This window comes from Saccopteryx leptura, chromosome 3 (assembly GCF_036850995.1).
Source record: "Saccopteryx leptura isolate mSacLep1 chromosome 3, mSacLep1_pri_phased_curated, whole genome shotgun sequence".
NCBI lineage: Eukaryota > Metazoa > Chordata > Mammalia > Chiroptera > Emballonuridae > Saccopteryx > Saccopteryx leptura.
In genome coordinates this window covers 90,127,273-90,153,328 of record NC_089505.1, presented here as the reverse complement: position 1 = coordinate 90,153,328, position 26,056 = coordinate 90,127,273, and the positions used below count along the sequence as shown (strand labels likewise).

Sequence of the window (26,056 nt, the reverse complement as noted above, 5' to 3'; positions counted from 1 at the left end):
TGGACACAGAAGTCAGCACACAGTGCTCAAAGGACAGTCACTGCTGTCATAGCCACGTAACCTGGGAGGGGAGGGGGCTGGCATGAAGCAGCCAGACAAATCTGCATCTGAATTCCAGGTCACCACCTATGAGCTGGCTTTGGGCAGATGGCTTGTAAACCAAGGGCGTCACACCCAGCTCAGCGGATGGCTGTGAGAATTAAACACACGTGCATGCGCAGACACTGGCATATTAATGTAATATTTCCAGACTCCTTGAAACATTACCTGTGGAGTGCTACGAGTTGTACAGACCCCAGGTAAGAGCCCCTGGTTTATTCTGCATCTCAAAGAGGCTGAGTCTCTCAGTAAATAAAACTGAAACCTTAACTTGGGCCAGAAATCCAAGTCAGATAAAACTTCCACACGTTATCCTACTAATCAACAGAGAGCGGGGCCAGCTAACATTCACCTTTCTAACTTGAACATATATCTAAGAAAAAGGCAGGAATTTACTTTTTTTTTTTTTAAGTTAGAGAGAGAAGAGAAAGGGGCAGGCAGGGACAGACAGGCAGGCAGGGAGAGAGATGAGAAGCATCAATTCTTTGTTGTAGCACCTTAGCTGTTCATTGATTGCTTTTTCATATGTGCCTTGACTGAGGGGCTTCAGCAAAGTGAGTGACCCCTTGCTCAAGCCAGCGACCTTAGACTCAATCCAGTGACCATAGGGTCACATCTACGATCCCGTGCTCAAGCTGGTGACCCCGTGCTCAAGCCAGCAACCTCAGGGTTTTGAACCTGGGTCCTCTGTATCCCAGGCCAATGCTTTATCCACTGTGCCACCGCCTGGTCAGGCTACTATCTATTTTTTAAAGCTATGTCTCACAAGTGGAAATATCCCCATCCATAGTTAGGTTCTGCGTGATGGACCATTTCCAATTAAAAACGAAGAATGAGGTGTGAAGGAGAGAGATCTTTCCACCACCACAAACCCACTTTGTCAGATACTACAAAAATGCATGGCTGGGTAATGGAGAGTGTTTTGGGGTGCAGGGTTGAGTGGGTAGCAGATGGGGAGGACCTTGCACGAGGCAGAGGAAAACAGGATGAGGAGACTGATGAAGAATTTGTGCTGTCATTGGCATAGCATGTATGTATATATGCATAGTCTGTCCGGAGATTTAGTATTACACAGACACACGCAGAGTGTCAAGGAGGTTTTAGATGTACCCTTTTATCTTGGGGGGGGGGGAGAATAATGAAGAAAAGACAAGGGCAGGAAGCTGCTGGCTCCGGGCATATGTTCTGGCAGGACCTGTGTTCCACACGGCAGGCCGTGACCACGCCAGCAACTGCACAGACCTTAAGCTGAGTCTTGCAGCGCTTCAGCATCTCGCGGTGCCGTGTGGCCAGGGGGGAGTCTTTCCATTGGCTTTCGTTATTTTTCAGATCTTCCACGGTCCTGAAACGGAAGACGAACAGTCACATGAAAGAAAATGCATAGATCCACCGTCCATATTATCTACTCATTTTGACCATGCCATTGACTCCCAGACACATAATTTTCTACCCCCCAACCCCCAAATTTTAGCATTTCTAATATCAGAGAGTATCGTACAATCAATAAGTTATGGTTTAATTGGCAGCACTGTTCTTTCTTACTGATTCCTAAAACGATGTCTTAAAATTGATGACGCTTTAGACCTGATGAAATAGCTCTTTTAAAAGGAAATACATTGTTCCCTTCTTTTTTTCTCAGAGGAAGGAAAAGAAGTCTCAAGAAAATTGAATTACTGGCCCTGGCCGGTTGGCTCAGCGGTAGAGCGTCGGCCTGGCATGCGGGGGACCCGGGTTCGATTCCCGGCCAGGGCACATAGGAGAAGTGCCCATTTGCTTCTCCACCCCCCCCACCTCCTTCCTCTCTGTCTCTCTCTTCCCCTCCCGCAGCCGAGGCTCCATTGGAGCAAAGATGGCCCGGGCGCTGGGGATGGCTCCTTGGCCTCTGCCCCAGGCGTTAGAGTGGCTCTGGTCGCGGCAGAGCGACGCCCCGGAGGGGCAGAGCATCACCCCCTGGTGGGCAGAGCGTGGCCCCTGGTGGGCGTGCCGGGTAGATCCCGGTCGGGCGCATGCGGGAGTCTGTCTGACTGTCTCTCCCCGTTTCCAGCTTCAGAAAAATACAAAAAAAAAAAAAAAAGAAAGAAAATTGAATTACTATGTCTACTCAATTCTCCCAAACAAAAGGCCCCTTTACTGATGACATTTCCCCCTTTTCTCTTACTACCGTGCCCTCTGCCTGGAAGCCCGTGGCCGAGACCCCCTTTGCTGCCCGCCCCTTCCCTCCCCGGTTCCCTCCCATTGGCTGTCCCTTCAGGCATCACCTGTCAGACAGGCAGCCTTCCCTGACCACGCAATACACTGCTCATTTCAAAGACTGCTCACTTAACACTATTTCCCTCCCTTTCTATCAAGACATTTTGAGGAAATGACAGGTTAATTTTTTTTTTTAAACTACCTTTCCCAGACTCCCTGCCTCCAGGGAGGGCTCGCCTTTTGGTGGACGGGGTCATGCACAGAAATGCTGGCCGCGTGGTTCTGGAAGCAGTGGTGGCGGAGGCTCGCCGGATCTGGCTGAGCCCTGAAGCAGCTGCCTGCCAGGCCAGGTTCAAGGGAGAACCTTTCCTCCAGCCATTTCAAGGATTCAATACATCAAACTGCCACCTTTTAAAATCCTCTTTCTCTTTATCCCAGATAAACTGAGTTTCTTGTGTGTAACTAGAACACGGGTGTGACAGACAGAACAGTGCTCCCCACACCAAGATGTCATACTCTGACCCCCAGACCCTGTGAATATGTTTGTTACCTTACATGGCAACAGGGATTTGCAGATGTGATTAAGGGTGTGAACCCCGAGATGGGGAGATTATCTTGGATTGTCTGGGTGGGCCCAGTGTCATCATGGAGCTCTTCTGAGAGAAAGAAGGAGGCAGAGTGAGAGAAGGAGGTGTGACAGCAGAGGTCAAAGAGAGAGAGCTCGGTCTGCTATGCTGCTGATTTTGAAAATGGAGGAAGGGGTCACAAGCCATGGAATACGGGTGGGAGGAGCTTCTCCCGAGCCTCCAGGAGGAACGCAGCCCTGACTTTAGGACTTCTGCCCCCAGAGCTATGAAATAATCGCCGATATTGTTGTAAGTCACAGAAGCTGTGGTGATCTGCTACAGCAGCAATAGGAACTATATAATGACCTATGTGCTTCTTGGCACCAGAATGGGTTACACAGGGAACAGGCCCTCAAGGAAAACGGGCCTCTGGGTTAGTTCTTTGACTCAGTAGTAAAGATTCAGTTGGCATTTCAGAATAGAGCAGGGGGAGCCCAAGGCTCTCTGTCTGTGGACAAACGGCAGCATGGAGGAGGATCACTGGCGATCGCATGGAAGAGAGACATGGAGTGGCTACTTCTATGATGCTGGAGAGCTTACAGAATAAAACAAGAGGCTCAAGATATGAAAATCTCACCTCAAGGAAAAGCCAATGAACAAGGAAGCTTCTAAGACAACCATAGAGTAGAGTCTAGTCCCACAAAGTACCAAATTATAGCATAAACTGAGTTCCTAACCTTACTAGACCTCTTATCTGGAAGTTAGAGCAAAGACTGGCACTCCAAAAATCCAAAAGGGGAGTTTAGGGAGAATTTGATGACTCTGAGCACCCAAATCCCCAGCCCTGTGAGCCTTGCCTGCGAGCAGAAGCAGCCCCTGCCACATTTGTACCTGAGGTGGTCAGATCCCAACAGGGTGCCAAATTCACATAGGTTCTGACTCTCATATGTCACTGCCTCCAGACCCGTAACCAGAATGAGATCAATTACTGTCCTTATGAGCCAATTCCAAGGTCTTATGCAGAAGTTCACATTGGAAGAAAAAAGGGGGCAAGATTTGCTAGCACACACATTATATTAGTTCCCCATTGCCACTGTAACAAATGATCACCAGCTCAGTGGCCTGAAACAACACACCCACAGTCACAGCACTCTGGAGGTCAGAAGTCTAAAACAGTCAGCACTCTTTCCTGAGGCTCTAGGAAAGACTGCTTCCTGGCCCTCTGCAACTTCGAGGTCACCCATATTCCTCGGCTCACGGACCATGGGACTCTGACATCTGATTCCATCGTCACGTGTCCTTTTCTCACTCTGTCCTGCCTGCCTGCCTCCATCTTATAAGGACCCTTGTGATACTGGGTCCACCCAGGTAATCCAGAAAACTCGCCCCATCTGAAGACCCTGAACTTAATAACATTGGCAAAGTCTCTTTTACCACATCAGGGAACACAGTCACAGGTTCTGGGGCCTAGGACGCGAACCTCTTTGAGACACTGCTATACTACCTGCCACATGTCAGCTGACAGAGATATGGGGGTGTGCGTGGGAGTGGGTTCTGAGACGCTTCATCAGCAGGAGAGGAACGCACAGGGCTAAGCACTGACAGAGGACACCCCGGGTTCCGGAGCAGTGCTAACGGAGTGGCTGGGAGGGTTCTAACTGTGTGCCCGCCCAGCTCTCTGAAACTGGGAGCCAACAGTCACCTGGCTCAATGAAACCAAGCTGCCCCAGTTTCTCGCTATAATTCGGAGGAAGGAGTCCAAAATGTAAGAAGCTGGGGAATATTAATGTAGATTTACCAACTATGGCTAGCTCCCTCCCCAAACACCCCCACCACAACTATGACCCAGAGGACACTTCTATCAGCAGTAACAACACACAGGAGAGGGCAACAGCAGCATCCCTGAAAAGCACAGAAGTAACTCCCCTGTAGGCTGGGCGTGAAGGGGCAGACAATGCCACTGATCATATCCCCCCAAGTCAGTGGGAGCCATGGCATCCCGGAGGGCATCCATGCCAGGATGAAGAAACAGATAAATCCAGTGTGAGACATCTGCAAGTCTCTCTCAATAACTGATAAAATCAGACATAAGGAAAACTGAAACAGAAGATGAACAAACTTGACGTAACTGCCACAGATGAGACCCTGCGATAAACGACCAGGAAGGCGCCTTCTCTTGGCCCGTACGCAACATTTACTAGTGGAAATGTCAGGCTACAAAAGCAAACCTCAGTAAGGCTGACAGGACACAAGTCAGAATATGTCTTCTGGCCATAATGGAATTTAGCCATGAATCAGTAACAAAAGAAAAATGAACACATCCCTCAAGAATCTGACTTTTAAACGTGCCTTTATGTAACCCAGAGGTCCAACAGGAAATGATAAAAATTAAAAAACAGTTTGAACTGAACAAGAAAATACGACATCCCAAAAGGTGCTCAACATCACTAACCATCAGGGAAACACAAATCAAATGTTGTACCAGCTCACACCTGTTAGTTAGAACAGCTCTTGTCAAAAAGACAAGAAGTAGGTGTCGGTGAGGACGTGAAGAAAAGGGAACTCCTGTGCACCACTGGGGGAATGCAGATAGCACCACAGAAAACAGTGTGGAGGTGCCTCAGAACATCTGAATTAGAACTAGCACATGATATAGCAATTCCAATTCCAGGTATTTATCTGAAGAAAACAAAACCTCTAATCTGAAAAGATATATGCATCTGTATGTTTACTGCGGCATTATTTACAATAGCTGAGACATGGAAACACCTAAGTGTCCATTGACAAATGAATGGACAAACAAATATGGTATATACATATATACATACACATCTGTATACACACACACACAAATATTATGCAGGCATAAAAAAGAATGAAATCTTGCCATTTGCAACAACATGGATGAATCTAGAGGGCATTATGCTAAGTGAAATAAGTCAGACAGAGCCTGACTAGGCAGTGGCACAGTGGATAGAGTGTCGGACTTGGACTTGGAGGATCCGGGTTTGAGACCCCGAGGTTGCCAGCTTGAGCGCAGGCTCATCTGGTTTGAACAAGGTTCACTAGCTTGAGAGCCCAAGGTCGCCGGCTCGAGCAGGAGTCACTCGGTCTGCTTTAGATCCCTGGTCAAGGCACATATAAGAAAGCAATCAATGAACTAAGGTGCTGCAACAAAGAATTGGTGCTTTTCATTTCTCTCCTTTCTTGTCTGTCCCTCTCTCTGTCTCTGTCACACACACACAAATTTTTATTTATTGATTATAGAAAGAGGAGGGGGGAGAGAGGGGGGAGGAGCAGGAAGCATCAATTCATAGTAGTTGCTTCGCATATGTGCCTTGACTAGGCATGTCCAGGGCTTCAAACTGACGATCTCAGCATTCCAGGTCAACACTCTATCCATGAGCGACCACAGGTCAGGCTATATGTGGAATCTTAAAAAACAAAAACTGAGTTCATAGATACAAAGAACAGATTGGTGACTGCCAGAGGTGGAGAGTAGGGTTGGGTGAGATATGTGTGGAATGGGCGAAGGAAGTCAAAACATACAAATTTCCAGGTATAAAATAAGTCATGGGGATGTAATGTACAGCATAAGCTATAGTTAATAATACTAATAATACTGTATTGCATATTTGAAAGTTGCTAAGAGATAAGATAAAAAATAATTCTCATCACAAGAAAAAAACTTGTATCTATGTATGGTCAACTAGACTTATTTTGGTGATAATTTTGCAATATATAATCATTACACTGAATACCTGGAACTAATATAATGCTACTATTCCAGATAACTTGTTTAAAAACAAAGTCTGGGCCCTGGCCGGTTGGCTCAGTGGTAGAGCGTCGGCCTGGCGTGCAGAAGTCCCGGGTTCGATTCCCGGCCAGGGCACACAGGAGAGGCGCCCATCTGCTTCTCCACCCCTCCCCCTCTCCTTCCTCTCTGTCTCTCTCTTCCCTTCCCGCAGCCAAGGCTCCATTGGAGCAAAAGATGGCCCAGGCGCTGGGGATGGCTCCTTGGCCTCTGCCCCAGGCGCTAGAGTGGCTCTGGTCACGACAGAGCGACGCCCCAGATGGGCAGAGCATCGCCCCCTGGTGGGCATGCCGGGTGGATCCCGGTCGGGCGCATGCGGGAGTCTGTCTGACTGCCTCCCCATTTCCAGCTTCAGAAAAATACAAAAACAAATAAATAAATAAATAAAAATAAATAAATAAAAACAAAGTCTGCTTCCTGTTCCTGTGATTTTTGTTTGAAGATGCTGGTATACTGGAAGAAATGCCTAGATGAAGAAAAACAACAACAGTGCTTGTGAATTGGAAATTGAGGTGACTATCTGGCCATTCTGGACTCCTTATGTCACAGGGCAACATATAAAAGTGAATTACTTGTTGGCGGGAATCAATGATCTTGTTTAGCAAGAGAACCAGAGTAGCTGTTTCACTGCCCAAAGAAGGAAGTACTGGTATGCCTGGAATCCAGAGATCCTTTAACGTGCCTCCTGGTAATAGCATACCCCGTGGAGAAAGTTCATGGAAACCAGTAGTAACCACCTACCAAAGGGTTGAGAACTCTATGAAACCAAAGTTTGGGTCACATCACCGTGTAAAGACTCCAGCCAAATGAGGAACATGGATGTGGCAGTGGAGGTAGATGGTGCTCTGGAGCACACGTACCCCCACATTCAGATCAGGTGGGCACAACGGAACTGCCTGCTAGCGAGAACAAGTGTTGCCTTGGGCAATCTCAGGACATGGCATCACTCACGTACCTATTAAGCTCTCGGATGGCCCGCAGTCTGCGGATATAGCGACGGCAGCTCGGCAGGATAGAGAGGTGGTGGGCGTGCAGGGTAAGAAAGAAGCATTCTGTAGGGAATCTCGGCTCAGAAAACGGAGGCTGATCTCCATCTAAGAGAAATAACATAACCCCCCTAAATAAAATTGGTTACAGAACTACATCAGAGAAAAAAGCACAACAAGGCAAAATTACACTTAAATTTTCAAGGAGTTTAAGGATATTTACAAAAAATTATAAACAATAAAAACTTAAATAAAAACCCTAAAAAAATTATACGCTGGAGTAATGTTATAAGAAAAACAGAATTCCTGTGACCTCCCTTCAAAGAGTAGATACTCTCCCTCATATGATTAAATGTTTACAAGCATATACACCAATGAACTTTTGTGACGTGTCTCCTTAACATATTTTATATGTGACTTGCATTATTCAATAAAGGCCACAAATATTTAAAAAAATTTCGGCCCTGGCTGGCTGGTGGTAGAACATCGGCCCCACGTGTGGGAGTCCCAGGTTCGATTCCCAGCCAGGGCACACAAGAGAAGTGCCCATCTGCTTCTCCACCCATCCCCCTCTCCTTTCTCTCTCTCTTTCTCTTCCCCTTCCGCAGACAAGACTCCACTGGAGCAAAGGTGGCCCAGGCGCTGAGGATGGTTGCATGGCCTCTGCCTCAGGTGCTAGAATGGCTCTGGTTGCAATGGAACGCCCCAGATGGGCAGAGCATCGCCCCCTGGTGGGCATGCTGGGTGGATCCCAGTAGGGCACATGCAGGAGTCTGTCTGCCGCCCCTTTTCTCACTTCAAAAAAATACAAAAAAAAAAAAAATCCCAAAATGGTATTACGTATTTTTTTTTTTAAGATTTTATTTATTTATTTTAGAGAGGGGAGAGAGAAAGAGAGAAAGGCAAAAGGGAGGAGTGGGAAGCATCCACTTGCAGTAGTTGCTTCTCTTATGTGTCTTGACCAGGGAAGCCCAGGGTTTTGAACCAGCAATCTCAGCATTGCATGTTGACACTCCACAGGTCAGACCATTTTACTAAAAGCTACAAAGCCTATCATTTTCCTAATAGAGGACATATCTGTTGTTTCTAATTCTCTATTAAAAACAGTTCAGAGCTATTGTACAAAAAAAATTACTTCCTCAGCCCCAGGTTTGGGAGCATATGCTGTAAAGCAGAATTTTTGAGAATGACAGTATTATAGTTTTTGTTATGAATCACCAGAACTCACTTTAGGTAGACTAAATAAATTAATTAAATGCCACCATTTCTTCACAAGTTCACACTGTATGTTATCACTCTGTTTCTGAATAATTTATCATTATATAATGATATACCTGAATTTCTTTCCATTTGTATCTAAGTACACATATTTCCCCCTACAAGTATATTTTCTTTCCTATGGCACATGCTGCTTATATTTTGTTCCAATCCAAAGAAGAAAAAGAGGCCCTGGCGGGTTAGCTCAGTCAAGAGCGTTGTCCTGAAACAACAAGGTTGCAGGTTTGATCCTTGGTCACGGCACACATGGGAAGCAACCGATGAATGCAGGACTAAGTGGAAAAACACATGAATGCTTCCCTTCCCCTTCCCCTCTCTCCCTTCCTCTCTCCATCTCGTTAAAAAAAAAATCAATCAATAAATTTAAAAAAAATTAAGCCCTGGATGGACAGCTCAGTTGACTGGAGCATTGCCCCAGAGCACAAAGGTTGTTGGTTTGATTCCCTGGTCAGGACACACACAGGAGCAGCTCGATGTTCCTGTCTCTCTCTCCCTGACCCTCTCAACAACAAACAAACATACAAAGACTTGGTAGAATCTAGTTGTTATCTTACATGTTTATAACAGTTCTGTATTTTGAGTGGCATGATTGTGTCAATTATAGGACACATATTTTCCTCCATTCTTTTTTTTTTTTTTTTTACAGAGACAGAGAGTGAGTCAGAGAGAGGGATAGACAGGGACAGACAGACAGGAACGGAGAGAGATGAGAAGCATCAATCATTAGTTTTTCATTGCGCATTGCAACACCTTAGTTGTTCATTGATTGCTTTCTCATATGTGCCTTGACCGTGGGCCCTCAGCAGACCGAGCAACCCCTTGCTGGAGGCAGCGACCTTGGGTTCAAGCTGGTGGGCTTTTGCTCAAGCCAGATGAGCCCGCGCTCAAGCTGGCGACCTCGGGGTCTCGAACCTGGGTCCTCTGCATCCCAGTCCAACGCTCCATCCACTGTGCCACCGCCTGGTCAGGCTTTCTCCATTCTTTTACTCTACATATTCACTTTGCTTTGCTCTAAACAAGGTATGTTTATGCTTTGCTCTAAACAAGACACACACACACAGTTTCTCATAATACACTTCAATTCTAATATTATTACAAATTTCTTTCTCTTTCATAGCTGGGTCTAATGCTCCAGTTTTTCCTTTTTCTTTTTTGTATTTTTCTGAAGCGAGAAGTGGAGAGGCAGAGAGACAGACTCCTACATGTGCCCTACCAGGATCCACCCAGCATACCCACTAGGGGGCGATGCTCTGCCCATTTAGGGCATCGCTTGGTTGCAACTGGAGGCATTCTAGCGCCTGAGGTGAAGGCCATGGAACCATCCTCAGCGCTGGGGTCAACTTTGCTCCAATGGAGCATTGGCTCCGAGAGAGGAAGACAGAGACAGAGAGAAAGGAGAGGGGGAAGGGTTGAGAAGCAGATGGGCACTTCTCCTGTACGCCCTGGCCAGGAATTGAACCAATACACCGGGCTAACATTCTACCACTGAGCCAACCAGCCAGGGCTTCAATTTTCTTTATTAGATTTTTAAAAAAAGGTTTAACCTTTGATGCTTTTGAATTTATTAGTCTATGAGGTATTATTCCAACAGCTACTCATTCAAACAGCATTAATCAGACACTGACTTTACTGTTCATCAGACACTTAGATCCTCTGAAGTTGAAAGCTTTTTCTAGAATTTGTGTAAATGATCATGATGTTGCTACTGCCAGGTAAGCATGGAAACTGTCCTAGTCCACAAGTAACGCCACAGGGTTTTGATGCTTGTCATTAAATAACGTTTTACGGTATGGAGAAAAACATCAATAACCATAACATTTTTTAAATATTCATATTTTTATACCATCAATTCATTAAGATCTATGAAATATCACGTGAAAATTTTAATTGGCATATATAAAATCTATATAATAACTAAGCTGCTGCTATAATTTTTATTTTATATATATATATTTAAACTCAGAACAGTGTATTTCCCTTCATTTCCTCTATGAATCTATTTGATACTGACTAATCCAAACAAGAACATTTTTACTGGGATAATTTTTATTGCACAGTCTATCTCTAGCTCATAAATTCACTTTCTGGAGAGGTAATAATCTGTGAAGCAACACGAGCATCCAAACAAACTCATCTTTTTTCTAGACTGTATAAACTCAAACTCCTTTGCTGGCACAGCTGTAAACCCCCCACCCACAGATAAGCTGGATGCGGCCCACTTGGGCCCACTCAGGGGAGTGCCCACTATTGAGATTTTTTGGGACTGTACCTAAACAAAAAGATGGAAAAGCAGAAAGTCATTTCCCCACACTTAGGATTCATTTTGAAGGCCGGTATCTTTGCTGTTGAGATTCTGCAACATAAAGCATGGTGCGCATTTCTACTTTTCTGTTCTGCCGATCACCTGTCTCCCAGATGCATTCCATCTGTCACAAGCTTCCCTAACTGCCCTCTGCCTGTGGTCTCTCCTCCTCTCGTCTCCTCTAGCTTGGCTCCTCTGCATTCTCTCCCTCCGCCTCCCGGACCTCCCTGTGTCCCGACCGCGTCTGGAAGGAAAATGGCTGAGGTCACGCAGCGCAGCCGGTTTCCTCCTCCCCCTCCTCTCCATGGGCCCCGCCTCTGGAAGGGGCCTTCCTCAGACAGGATCTTCCTTAGCTCAGCCTTTGTTTGGGCAGTTTCCACTCTAGAAAAGCCCCTCTGACATTCTCCTCCTCAACCCTGTTCCCCTACCCCCACCCCAAGCCTGGCCCTGACATCAAGAGCCTAGATCCTAAATTCTGGAGTCTGGCTGGCTCATCTGAAATCAGGTCTGAGTGAAACAGAAATTTCATCAAGAATTAAACTGCTTCCTTCACTACTGACAAGTATGAGAAACTACAACAAATTAGTCAGCGGGAGGTTGACCTCGGACCAGGCCTGCGGCAGAGGAGACAGTCCTGGACAAGGCTCAAAGGACTTGAGCAGCAGGGCAGCTTGCTGAGTAACAGGCTGGGCAAGCCCGGCACCTTTCAGAACCTCAAAGTCTCCTCATATTTAACTGGAAGACAGTAGAGTTGCTATTAAAATACTTATTAAAGTTCTTTTCCTGATCAGCCCATTAGCTTACAAATAGAAAATTTACTACAGAATGTAAGGGAAGGTCAAAGTGGAAGGCACACTACAATCTGTAGGTTGATGTTGCTTGTCTTTTGGTTAAAATCCTACCACGACTCAGAAGCAGCTGTGTACTGGCCAGTAATGTAGCAGGCCGTAAGAAAGGCCGTGACTGGTCAATGTCAGTAAAATAAATCAAGTCCTTAGACATATGCCCTCCTCTGCCACCCCTCACTGTGAATCCTGGGAACAAAAAGAAGTCCCTGAGCCTGATGTCGCCACTATAGGGGGTGAAGGGAGAGTGGAAACTGTCCCTAAAGGACAGGAGCAGGGCCAGAGGGAGCAAGGGGGCGGGGTGCGGAGACGACAAGCAAGGACAATGTATTGGGGTCAAATCCAAGCTGGGGGGCGATGCTCTGAGTCCACTGTCTCCTGCTAAAAAATGGACATAGATTTTTTTTTTTTTTTAACTAATGACTCACAGAGTTCAGTCAGCCAGTCATTCACATCCTCCATGGTCGCATTCACTCTGGTCTCATCGTTAGGAAGAGTAATTCGACACCGCGGGTGGAATATATACGTGGGATCAACCATCTCTAACTTGATCTTGGTACTTAGCTGCTGCAGCACCCAAAGAAAATTCAGCATAAATCCATCTGTAGAAACCAATCTATCATCTGTCTGCAAAATATGGAAGAAAGTATTTAGAATAATGATTAGAATAAAAATTCTGGCACAACTTTACAAGAGAGGCGACCAGACATGCACCTTAAAGACAATGAGGGGACAGATAAATCATGTCACTGATGTCACTCTTTTAGCAGATTCTACTAGTTGGCCATTCATCACATGTGAAGCATTTTATACATTCAATTACAGAATCTTCACAATAGCCCTTACAGGTCAGTTAGACTACAATTCACATCTTCCAGAGGAGGATACCAGGGCTCAGATAATTTAAGTGATTCGCCTAACATCCTCAGAATGAGTAAGTAGAAACACACTGCACATCATTTGCTTTCTCTTATTTCCTCGCAAGAGCATTAGAAGGATGAGCTTCGCACCCACGTGCCTGGGTGTCTGTAGCTGACACATCAGTGCAGTCCCGCACTAATACCAACACGGTCATGACAGCGATAGTTAAAACCTGCTGAATGTCCACCAGGTAGTGGGCACTGGTCTACCAACTTTAAGTGCAGTAAATCCACAAGCTCGGCACTGTTCCTGTCCCCGTTAGCAACAAGAAAATGGGGAACCAGATGTAACTGTCTACCACTGTTGGGAGACAGCGGAACAACTGGAAATCCGGGCAGTCTAATACCAGGCCCATGCTCTGCTCTATACCTTTTTCCTTCTCTTGAGTAGAAATGTCACATGATTCATTAACAATACAGAGAGGGTGCCCTTGTAACTTTTCTACTCTGGCAAACTGTCGGAGTCCCTGGCTTTCCTCACCAGGGCTGCTGCACTGGAGAGCTTGTAACTGGTCTCCTGGGGGCCGCTCCTGCCCCTCTTCCCAGCTTAGTCTGTTCTCTGCACAGCAGATTTGGTGGATTCTTGGCTTAACAGCCATCCAATGGTTTCTCACTACAGTTCTCCCATCAACCAAACCAACGGAGCCTCTGCCCCGCCCTCCAGCCCGTGACCCGCCCTTCCCTCTCCTGTCTACCGTTCTCCAGCTACAAAAGCCGGCACATGGGCCTTGCTTCAAAGCTAGTTCCTCCCTACCTGCTGCCTCACACATACCTAGCAAGCTCTTCTCCAGTCTTGCAATGGCTAGTTCTATCTTACCAGTGAGGTCTCTGATGACATGTCCCCTCCTCAGAAAGGGTCTTTCTGCCACTGAAACAAAAACTCCCCGTGGTTTCTTTCTGGTTCTTCCACGGTCACACTCACGTCCTGTGACTTGCTTTATTTGCTTCCTAGAAGCGATGGCTGCCAGAAATAATGCATATGTGTTCGCTTACTGACCCCACAGAACACAGGCAGCACAGAAGCAGAAAACTGTCCACCCTGTTCGACACTGCAGCTCCACTGCCTAGAATGACGTCTGGTCGGGCCTGAGGTTGCCCGAGTTAGGGAAGGAAATGAACGAATGAGTGAGGGAGCCTTCAGGAAGCCTACCTGCATCTGCGCTTTCTTCATGTTGGCATTGACGACAGCTGCCATGTAACCCAGGGCAGCCTCGCGGGTTTCACCATTTAATAAAACGCTATGCAGAATCTTGAAAAGCTCTTTCTGAAATTTATTTAAAAAAAAAAATTAAAGCAGACCCTGGCTGGTTGGCTCAGCAGTAGAGCATTGGCCTAGAGTGTGGAAGTCCTGGGTTCAATTCCCAGTCAGGGCACACAGGAGAAGCGCCCATCTGTTTCTCCACCCTTCCCCCCCTCCTTCCTCTCTCTCTGTCTCATCCTCTCCTGCAGCCAAGGCTCCACTGGAGCAAAAAATGGCCTGGGCACTGAGGATGGCTCCATGGCCTCTGCCTCAGGTGCTAGAATGGTTTTGGTTGCAATGGAGCGACACACCACATGGGTAGAGCATCGCCCCTTGGTGGGCATGCTGGGTGGATCCCTGTCGGGCGCATATGGGAGTCTGTCTGACTGCCTCCCTGCTTCTAACTTCGGGGGGGGGGGAATTAAAGCATTAAAATTAATTATTCCTTTCTGACTTAAGAACAACTAGAGCCCCTCCTACTTTCTCTCCCCTTACACTGCCACTCACGTCAGAATACCCTGACTGCAAGGACAGAAGAAAGTCCACGTTCAACTGTGTCAACACATTAGCATGAAAGCAGACTATGGAGCAGAAGAGAGAAGTAGTTATAATTTTAATAAAATAGCCTTTGCTCTTTCCCCTTCAGGATAGGATGAAAAAAATGACCTTCATTACCCTGTAAGGAGCCTATAATTTTGCTGCTTCTATGTTTGAAAACTGAAGACACAGAACCTACACTGGGGAGAAGCCAGTCACGGAGGAGTGTGTGCACACGAAGAGTGCTTAGCCCCCTTATTTTAAATGCCTAAGAGCCAGCTGGAAAGGGAGCCTGTGCTCAGGGCCAGCCCCCAGGGGTGCCTTATAACCTGGGTACACAGTACTCTGGCTGCAATGACTGTTCAAGACACAGGTTACTGGTCTGTAGACTCTCTTTTATTCATCCGCTGGGCTCCCTTTCTGAACACTTACCCTTCCCAGCTCCAAGTAATGCTGCAATGATTGGCTAACCACGCGAGTGTTTTCCAGGGTAATGGCAGGCCCTGAGAAATATTTTTCAACCACTTTAGCCTGCAAAGAGAAGGAACAGATTCAATCAATATACAATGCACGTTTGGGAAGGGATCTGAACACAAGAGCAGCAAAGTGCAAACGGCCCTTGTACTTACATCATCTTCTGCGAAGACTGAGAAGCTGAAGAAGGCCCCCAAATAAGAGAGCCTCTGCAGCTCCCGGCCAGAGCCAGGGCTCAGGGGCTTAGGCAACCACAACGGCAAAGAAGCGACCTGCACAAAAATGGAAGAGGCAAATCAAGCCATTCAATCGACCACTGAAGTGAAAGTGTAACGAACAGAGTTTTCAACAGCCGCCCTCTTCGGCTGGCTCTGAGCCACCAGAACGGTGGCAGACACTTAATTAACACCCACAAACACAGGCCAGCAAAGATGTCAGCATCCCCGCTGGTACTTTCTTGTCTCGGATGGAGGAAAAGTCCTCCATCTCCTCCATGTTTTAATAAGATACACTTTTAAGTTCTATGGTTCAAGATACACTCTGATGAAGATCAAACCAACTGTTATACTACAAAATAATATAAGTAAATTTTTCCTGTAGGGCTTGTTATATTCTAGATGTACATTTTAAATACATTTAAAAAAAAATCACAAAGAAAAGTAAACAGGCTCATTCCAGGGAATAATGTATTGGCATCAGTTTTTTTTTTTTCCTTTGAAGTTAGAACTGGGGAGGCAGTTAGACAGATTCCCGCATTTACCCAACTAGGATCCACCTGGCATGCCCAGCAGGGGGCGATGCTCTGCCCATTTGGGGTGTTACTCCATTGTGGCCAGAGCCATTCTAGCGCCTGAGGCAGAAGTCATGGAGCCGTCCTCAATGCCTGGGCCAACTTTGCTCCAATAGAGCATTGGCTGCAGGAGGGGAAAAGAGAGACAGAGAGAAAGGAGAGGGGGAAGGGTGGAGAAGCAGATGGGCTCTTCTCCTGTGTGCCCTGACCGGGAATTGAACCCAGGATTTCCATATGCCAGGCCGTCACTCTACTACTGAGCCAGCCGGCCAGGGCCTTGACATCAATATAACAGCTGAGAGCCACCCACACATGCTACCTGTCTATATCTAAACGTTCTCAATCAGACACCTTCCAGATAATGCTATGTAAGAAACATCTTCTGAGTTATATGCTTGCTAAAAATGTGTGAGCCTGTCGGGAAGGCACTTACCAAATTGCACACGGGGTGTGTCTTCCCAAACTTGGTTTCACAGAGCTCACCTAGAGCCTAGGAATCAGATCAGAAAGAGTCATTTAAACATAGTTCATCTGACTGCAATGTGAACACCGTGAACAGCTTTAACTGTTGCTATAACCTTGCGTGCATGCCCTCCAAACACTAACAGCTTCACTGGTTTCCTGACTGATAAGTAATCGCCTTGTAAAATACTTCAAATAAAACAGAAACATAAAATGAAACTTAGTCTCCATAAACATTACTCTAAGGCAGAGGTCCCCAAACTTTTTACATAGGGGGCCAGTTCACTGTCCCTCAGACCATTGGAGGGCCGGACTATAAAAAAAAACTATGAACAAATCCCTATGCACACTGCACATATCTTATTTTAAAGTAAAAAAACAGAATGGGAACAAATACATATTTAAAATAAAGAACAAGTAAATTTAAATCAACAAACTGACCAATTATTTCAATGGGAACTATGGGCCTGCTTTTGGCTAATGAGAGGGTCAATGTCCAGTTCCATATTTGTCACTGCTAGCCATAACAAGTGATATGATGTGCTTCCGGAGCTGTGATGCGTGCGTCCCGTGTCACTGGAAGTAGTACTGTACGTGAGCCACACCGCCACATACAGTACTCCAGGACCACCAATGAAAGAGGTGTCCCTTCCAGAAGTGCGGCAGGGGTGGATAAATGGCCTCAAGGGGCCGCAAGCGGCCCCGCAGGCTGTAGTTTGGGGACCCTTGCCCTAAGGGTTACCTCTATTGACATTTTAACAGCTTTCCAGACATATTTCTGTACATAATACACAGAGATAAGTGTGTATATATTTACCAAAAAATTATTTTTTTCACTTACCAATATTTCCACGTCAAAAAAAGATACGCTTCTTAAACTTTAGATGGGTAGTCTTGCCAGTGCTAAACATAACTATAAATAATTTTAACTTAATAAAGCCTTCAAATTCAGAACATAACTAAAAGTAATCCTTGGCTCCAGCTCTCTAGTATATTTTTGAGACCTCCAAATTTTTCTTTGGAGTACCCATCATTCTGATATTAGATAGTCAAAAAAAGCAGGTTTTAAGGACAAACAAAACACAACTTAACAGGACTACAGTGATCCAGTCAATCACCAAACAGTGGCTAAACTTCCTTTATGGTGCGGACACCGCGTGCTCACACGCCTCTGAGGAGCTGCGGCCCACACCGCCACCGAGGAGGAGGTGTTCCCACTGCCCAGTGCAGGGTTCCCAGACTTAACTGTGCACCTCCCCCCCCCCCCATGAAGCTTTGGAAATCCTAGTGCCACACCACACCCCACCACATGCGTGGTGACTTAAATTGCGGTGTCTAGGAGCCAGCCATCCGGGATTTGGGATTTGTTAAAGCTCCCTGGGTGATTCCAAGGTATGGCAAAGCTGGGGTCCCCTGACCCAGGGAATAATCACAACTGTTTCTGGTTTTGGCTCCAACAGACTTCCTCTGCCTGCCTCTAACTGCTGGCCTTTCTCGAAATGCACTCTCACTGCTGAAAGAGCATCAGTCATGGTACAAAATGAAACTATTGTCCATCATAACGAGGGCCTTTGTCTTTGGACCACGAGGGAACATTTTGTTGATATCTGACACTAAAAGCTCCGTACTGAAACATCAAGCTAATTCAAACCACTCTAGAAAAGTCAACAATTCCATAGAGGAATATTTACATAATACAGTGATCATTAATGGGCACTGAAATATTCCATCACTGAACTCAAACAATCAGACCACTCCACTTCCTTTAATCTGCCGCAGATAAACAGTATACAAGCATTGATGAATTTCATTAGGAACCCAAATAGTATGTGCAATGGAAGGAGCCCTGTATAAATCCACTCAAAATTATTTTTAATAATAAGAATTCCCATTTCCCAGCAGTGTCTTTAATGTTTAACCTTTTAGTTCAGCTAGATTTTTAGAAAGACGAAGGTGCCCTCTGTGACCCCCTCCCTCTGTGTTAGCATTTAGCACAGTGTGATTTTCTGACCATACTGTTGTGCTCCTGATTTCTGCAACAGATTATGAATACCCTGCGGAGAGGTCCCCATGTCTGGCACAATGGTAAGATTTAATGGTAAGTCAGTACAATGAGTAAAACAAGGAACAAATGTAGCAAAAAAAATAAAGTATATAATTTAACCAAAACCCCAATTCATACAAGGTTGTATTCATACATAGAGTTAATATCACTACATGATAAAACTATATACTTTTCTTAGTATAACCTTGCCTTTTCATTTGCATTTATATATTTTTTTAAATAATAAAATTTCATTCCAAAATAGTATGGTTATGCTCACTGCTAGGAGAATCAGGATAGCACCAAGAATTATCGTTTTCATACGCTCTCCAAGAGGCGAAGGACACTCTAAGGACAGCATCACTGACTCCTGCCTAGGCCTTGGGGGCGGTGGCAGGGGGCGCCGAGGGGCGGGTACAGGTGCTGGCTGCTAACTGCCCTCGCCAGTGCACCTCACTGCACACCAGACACTCTGCCTGGCAGACACAATGATTCATTGTTTAAAATTTGAAAACAGGGTTGATCACAGACCTGAAAGAAAACTATGTTAAAATAACCTGGAAGAAAGCATCTATCTATTAAGAGGGTTAAAGAAAAGAACAAAGCTTTACCATGAGGGGGTACTTAAAGTAGTCACTGTCAAGGGAGCACTCTTTGGCAGCAAGAGCCAGGCCTTGTAAAATGGGGATAAAGATCTGTAAGAAAACAAAACAAAGTCAGAAATGTAAGTATAAAGATGGGAGGAATCTCACATCAAGTCCTGAATCTGAACACACAGGCATTTCCACCCCTTCCCCAGGAAAAGCGGTTTCGCGTATAGAGTCTGGAATCCAGCCGTGGTGTGTTAGCTGCACTTTGACAAGGCTAACCATAAATGTAATGCAGCTAAACTCTCCAGAAGCAACAGGATTAGGGAACCCTAACACTCCAGCAGGACTCCCGCTGAGTCCACAGAAGCTCGCAAACCAGGGGCGCTTGCCCCAGCCAACCGCACTTCTCGGCAACATGCTGCACCAAGCACCTATAACCTATAAAGAAATTACATCCCAGAACAATCTGGACTAAATGCTCTAGTACCTTCTCAACTCTATCAATATATTTTAAAATGCTTTGATGCCACCCTCCTACTTCCATCTAATTCCATCTTTCATGGTTTATTTTGAAGAAAACAAGAAAATCAGATGAATGGATAGTATTATTACATTAACTTTAATTATGCATAACAGAGAGCTGATAAATGTTAAAACTGAAAAAGAAAACTTTATCACAATGTCTAACCCCATATACAGTGTAATTAATACAACAACCTGACGCCAGAGCTTCAGGGCACTCAAATCAACATCTACAAGTTGACGTTGACACCAGGGCGCATGAACACCGTGCAGATAAGGTCGGCACAGCTTGCCTTTGAATCTCACAAGGCACTCACTGATCAACGAGTCTGGGGGTCTGGCTGGGGTTCAAGACTAATAATTACATTAAGTAGAAAAAGTAGTAAATAACGGCTGACAATCTGAATGCCCACAAGTTGAAAAAGGGAGTGTTCTGTAAAGCCACTAGAAAACCTGAAAAATTCTCCTTCCCACTAATTTCATCCCATTGTACTGAGCACCCTCATCATTCAAGAAGCACGGTATTATTTGTAATAAGGTGCCCTGGCTTACCAAGGGCCTTGGAGAATCCTGAGGTATCAATATACCTCCGGAAGAAATCATTTTGCAACTCAGCAACCAGGGTAGAAGCAATGTGTGCGACTAAGCCAGCTAAAAACGGAGAGGGAGCGCTCAGGTGTGGGGGTGGGGAACACCAGAGTAGCAGTCAAAAAACAAACAGAAGTTCCAGAAACACCAAAAATAAATTTTGTAACTGGTCATCTGGAAAAACCTCTAAGCATTGTTTACAGAAATGCTGTAGAATAAAAACATCTTTACTCTAACAGTCCTCTTCTTTTGTAAGTAGAGTTTAATAAACTAACAAAATATTGCTAAGCCTAATAATTTTCAAATATTCAAATATTATATGCTATTTGTGCAACTTACACATTTTAAATAATTCTCTTATAGTCAAATAAATAGTTTCCAGCAGTGATAAAGAACATGCTACAAACATTCACCTCTAATCTTAAATTCTAATGACAGCTTCTGTTTATTTATCAGCAAATATCTCAAATGTTAAAAGGAGACTGGCCTGACCAGGCAGTGGCACAGTGAATAGAGCGTCGGACTAGGATGCGGAGGGACCCAGTTTCGAGACCCCGAGGTCGCCAGCTTGAGCGCGGGCTCATCTGGTTTGAGCAAAGCTCACCAGCTTGGACCCAAGGTCGCTGGCTCGAGCAAGGGGTTACTCGGTCTGCTGTAGTCCCATGGTCAAGGCAAATATGAGAAAGCAATCAATGAACAACTAAGGTGTCGCAACGAAAAACTGATGATTAATGCTTCTCATCTCTCTCCATTCCTGTCTGTCTGTCCCTATCTATCCCTCTCTCTGACTCTCTCTCTGTCCCTGTAATAAATAAATAAAGTTAAAAAAAAAGAGACTGGAGTTTCAGTCAAGATTTAATAATTCAAATAAGACCAAAAGGTAGAGTGTTATTTTTGAGTTCAGCAATTCCATTTTACTCATCCTTTCAAAGAAAAATCACATGCCTAAGATAAGCCATGTTCAAGGCTAAATGATATGCCTAACCAGTGGTGGCACAGTTGATAAGAATGTTGCCCCAGGATGCTGAGGTCCCAGGTTTGAAACCCTGAGCTCACTGGCTTGAGTGTGGGATAATCGCTATAACCCCATGATTGCTGGCTTGAAGCCCAAAAACACCAGCTTGAGCCCACAGGTCGCTGGCTTGAACAAGGGGTCACTGGCTCGGCTGCAGTCTTCTGGTCAACGCACATATGAGAAGCAATAAGTGAACAACTAAAGTGACATGGCTGTGAGTTGACGCTTCTCCTCTCTTCCCCTGTCTGTCTCTCTTTCACTCTTGCATTAAAAAAAAAAAAAAAAAAAAAAGACTAAGTGGCCTGGAAGAACAGGCATCAGAACTCTGTGGTCAAAACTAAGCAGGTCTGCGGTGGTTGCACAACACTGTGAATATACTGAATGACACTGAACTGTGCACTTCAAAATGTTAAATTCGTTATGGAAATTTCACCTCAATTTTGTAAAAACAGATTACTTCATAACCTCTGTGTAAGTTTCTTTATGAATAAAATAGGCATAACATCCCTCTTTCAACTGATCACTGACTGGGCTAATTTTATATAGCTGAAGTTACTCTGCGTTCGTCAAACAATGTCTTTTTGAATAGAAGTATTCTAATTAATGTACATCACATATATAGTACAATATCCATTAAACCTTTCAAGACAGTTACTTATTTTCATCAGAGTTTACTTAACAGTTTAAAGAAGAAAAGCTCACTCTGGTGCTTTAAATATTCCCATAAATCAACAAGACCGCCGTCTCAGGCCAGCAGCTGAGGGGTTCCGGACACAGACGATACAACCCTAACTGGGAATTCTTCCCCTGCGTTCTTCTTTCACTGACATTTTAAAGACAGAATTTCTGAAACTCCAAAGGCCTTAAAGGTAATAGTTATAAATAATATTAAGTATAAAAACAGATTAAAAGGAATCATAGCATAGTTTTACCTCTGTTATTCTTCCTAGTCACAAAAAAAGGCAATGGCCATACAACATATTCAGAGAAAAAGCCATAAAAATCCTTTCATCGAGGGAAGCAGCTCATGTGAAAGTGGCTGTGGCAACATGCCTACTTGACAAGACAGGCTATAAAGCAGCAATCAACACGTAATGCTAAAAAACCCCTGCAAGACTAACTTTCTGAGTTATTATTATTAAGTTTTATTAAATATTGCATATCTGCACTGTCACTTGACAAATTAGATATCAAAAAGGAATGATTAATGAAGGTAATCAGAAAGATACAAACAACATCCCCAGTTTGCTAGTAAGAAGACAAAGATTATGTGGTAGGCAGATTACCACTGAGCTCATTAATTTATTAAGCTCCTTTTTTTGTAAATCAGAGAACTAATTTTCTTTCTTCTTCTGTTTTATTTTCCTTAAGTGAGAGGCGGGGAGACAGAGAGACAGATTCCCACACGCGCCCTGCACCCTACTGGGCGATGTTCTGCCCATCTGGGGCTGTTGCTCTGTTGCTCAGCAACCGAGTTATTTTAGCATCTGAGGCGAGGCCATAGAGCTATCCTCAGCGCTGGGAGCCAACTTGCTTCAACTGAGCCATGGGTGACGGGCGCTTCTCATGTGTGCACTGATCAGGAATCGAACCTGGGACGTCCATACACCAGGCTGACACTCTACACCTGAGCCAGCTGGCCAGGGATAGTGAACTAATTTTTCATACTACTAATCCACCAAATGCACAGCGTGCCTCATGCTATTTCCTGGCATTCCTGTGTTAAACGTTCCTTAAACTCAGGGACAGGGCCTTATATTTCTTCTTCTTATCTCCCAAACCACTTAGCACGAATCCCACTTAAAATATTCAGTGTCTCACTGATTAGCTGAAATGGCACATGATTTGAACAGTGCAGCTGTCAAACTGATGTCACTAAGAAAGGAATCTCAGGTAGGTCTTCTCTTTGAGCAAACAGCACACGCATACTACAATTCAGGAATAGACGTTTAAATACATGGGGCCTTTAAAAATCAGCCTCATCATGGAAGCTCCTAAGCTAAAAGTTCTGGTAGCAACTTCACAAACCCTTACCTGCTTGAACACTTCTTCATCCTGGTGAGTGGTTCTCACCAGTTCTTGAATGAAGCCATACGGGAGATTCCTACACAGCATATACGGTACCAGGAAGGACGGCTGCAGCGTGGACCTGTGGATCCATGAGAGTCGAGACTGGCAATGAATCAACTCGTTACCGCGTAACAACAGAACATAATGCCATGTCAGCCGCAACTGCCCACTCAAAAGTCGGCCCTGAAACCTCCCAAATATCCCCACAACAATTTTACGCAAAAGGTCACCTTTCTTATCATAAATAATTCCTTTCTGTCTAAAAAACGAGAGACTATAGGACTTTTCAAAGAACAAATCTTTTCTTACATACAGCCCTTAAAAATAAAACATTAAGAAACGGACCTCTTTAAATGATTTGTTTATGCTTTATTCAATCACAGATTAGCAGTGGTTGAGGACTTTTTAAAACCCTTAGTAATTTAAACCATGGAACATTTTTAAAGTTTTAGTACAGTGTATCGTTTTCTTTCTTTTTAACAAGTGTTAAAAATGTATGGCTATAGTACAGAAAATGTACTATAAGAATACCCAGAATGAATAAATGTAACTTAGCCATTTTTCTTGCAGATACTTTTCATAAAAAGAAATGAAATATACAAATACTTATTAAGTCTGAAACCTTTATAGGGCTCTCAGAATCAAACAATAACATAGTGCTTTGGGTGATTCCCGTATCTATCCTATCAGTATTCTTTATCACTGGATAACAGAACCTGACCGTGTGATCTAGGGAAAGTGATGATGCCGTATTTCATCAAAAAACCTCCACTCATTTAAAGCAGATGCTTTTAAACTAAATTACTAATTTCCTGCCTTGATGTCAACATAGTTCAACAATGGTCTATCTCAACAAAGCACACAGAGAGCACTTTATTTTGATAGCACTTTCAGGAAGGAAAGGGACCTCAGAGGTCACGCCAGACCCCTTTCCTTTCACAGGTGAGGAAGGGAGGTATTCTAGGTGGTGTAAAATGGCGGGGCGTCCTGACGCCCCCTGGCAGACAGAACCCTTCCCTGCCAGGGGCAGGCGCAGGCGATCTTCCCTACCTTGGTTGTGTGAGGGAACCCTGTAGCACTAATGCAGTGTGGGATATGCACTGGGAGCGGATGTTGCTCAGAAGCTGGCTGACGGCTGGCTGGCTGCACATCTGACAAGAAAAGCAGAGGTCAAGGCAACACAGACAAACAAAATAATCCCATATTTTGAACACTGGTAAGAGTCGGAAGAGCCTGAATGGCATGCCTCACTCTTCCTTTATTCATAATGAACGAGCCAGAGTAACCGTATCACCCAAGGGCACTGCCTCTGTGAAAATCGACAGAGGAGACCACGGGACTCTGCGGTGACCACTCAGGAACTGCCATGTGCCCGTTGTCCCTGCTCCTGCTGAGGTTCCGTGCAACAACCCCGAATGAGGCCCTTCGCAAGGAAAGAGGTGGACAGCTAGGTTAGTTTCTAATGGTAAATTAGAACTAGAACATGAAGTAGATATAAAATGAAATAATAATGAAGTCAGCACAAAATGGTAGAAAAAGTGTAGCTTCCTATGTTTAAATGCAGTTCTGCTTATTACTCGTGTGATTCTGGACAATTACTTATCTCCCTGAGGTTCATTTGCTTATCTGCACAATGTTAAAAAGAATACCTATCTGACACTGGGTTACACCAAGCTCACCGAACTGAGAATCTGAACTAATGCAGGCCCAGCAGTGTCCCTCCGACCACAGGCACTACATAAACGTTGTGCATTAGTCTAACAATTAGGGAAGACTATCAGAAATGATTAGGGCCATGGAAGTTGCTGGTAGCAATGGCGCGCGGCCCTGTCACTTCTTCCCTCCGCTAGGGTGGGAGTTCCACGAGGGCAGGGACCGTCATCTGTTTTGTGTGTACCCCAAGCTCCTGGTACGAGGCCTGGACATATAACACATGCTCAATAACCACTGTATTGACTGAATAAATGAATGACTGCAGAGTAGGAGGCGGAAATAATTATTTATCAAACAAAGGACCAGGTTTTTGTGGGTTCTTTTACCTGAATCTATTTCTTATTACCTTTGGTGCTTTTTTTTCCTCTATTCCAACTCGGTCAAAACACTCGATGAGGTAGTTCAGCATATCTGTCTCCTTGCGGGTCTCGATGGCGAAATGGTCACTGTAGGGATCCCAAGTACTGGCCCCACCAGAGGCTCCCAAACTTCGGAGAAGAGAAAAAAAAAATCGATGATTCTTATCTCTCCCCAATGAATTACTTTAGACAGAGCTTGCGTTTCTGCAGCAGAAAGCCTGTTAGGACCATGGCACCCACGACAAAGCAGACGCCCATGCAGCCAAGATTGGAACTGACTGCCTGTTTCACCTGCTCCGAGTCCAATATAGTCATTTTCAGTAAACATTTTATTTTGACTAAAGAGAAAGTCTGACCAGAAATGCAACATCTTATCTTGTTATCACTGGGAACTTATAAAACCAGGAGGACTAAAAACAGCCGGGCATTTGAGGGCTATCACACGTACTTAAACCTGAGTGGCCATTGTCACTCAGGCGGACTTGGAGCGGAGAGCCAGACTACATTAGCATGGTCACTGAACTCTCTAGGAGTGAAGTTTTAAGGGACAACAAAATACCCTTCCTCGATCTAACTTCTACCATAGATCTCGAAATCCTTAATCCAGCATTTTCCAACAGGACCACAGCCTAGAAAAATTGTACATTTATAA

At 44.8% G+C, this 26,056-nt stretch overlaps 1 protein-coding gene across 3 annotated transcripts in view; it reads right to left on the bottom strand.

The window, feature by feature from the left end:
- Positions 1–26,056, bottom strand: part of UBE4B (ubiquitination factor E4B) — a 137,675-nt gene that overhangs the window by 27,990 nt on the left and 83,629 nt on the right. For all 3 annotated transcript variants that reach the window (XM_066375004.1, XM_066375006.1, XM_066375005.1), the window contains 11 exons: positions 25,392–25,533; positions 24,383–24,483; positions 23,297–23,411; positions 19,159–19,242; positions 16,475–16,531; positions 15,407–15,523; positions 15,210–15,308; positions 14,151–14,264; positions 12,509–12,707; positions 7,625–7,763; positions 1,342–1,441 (listed from right to left, as the gene is read on the bottom strand). In XM_066375004.1, coding sequence (XP_066231101.1) covers positions 1,342–1,441; positions 7,625–7,763; positions 12,509–12,707; positions 14,151–14,264; positions 15,210–15,308; positions 15,407–15,523; positions 16,475–16,531; positions 19,159–19,242; positions 23,297–23,411; positions 24,383–24,483; positions 25,392–25,533 — 1,267 coding nt within the window. The remainder of the gene's footprint in view (positions 1–1,341; positions 1,442–7,624; positions 7,764–12,508; positions 12,708–14,150; positions 14,265–15,209; positions 15,309–15,406; positions 15,524–16,474; positions 16,532–19,158; positions 19,243–23,296; positions 23,412–24,382; positions 24,484–25,391; positions 25,534–26,056) is intronic.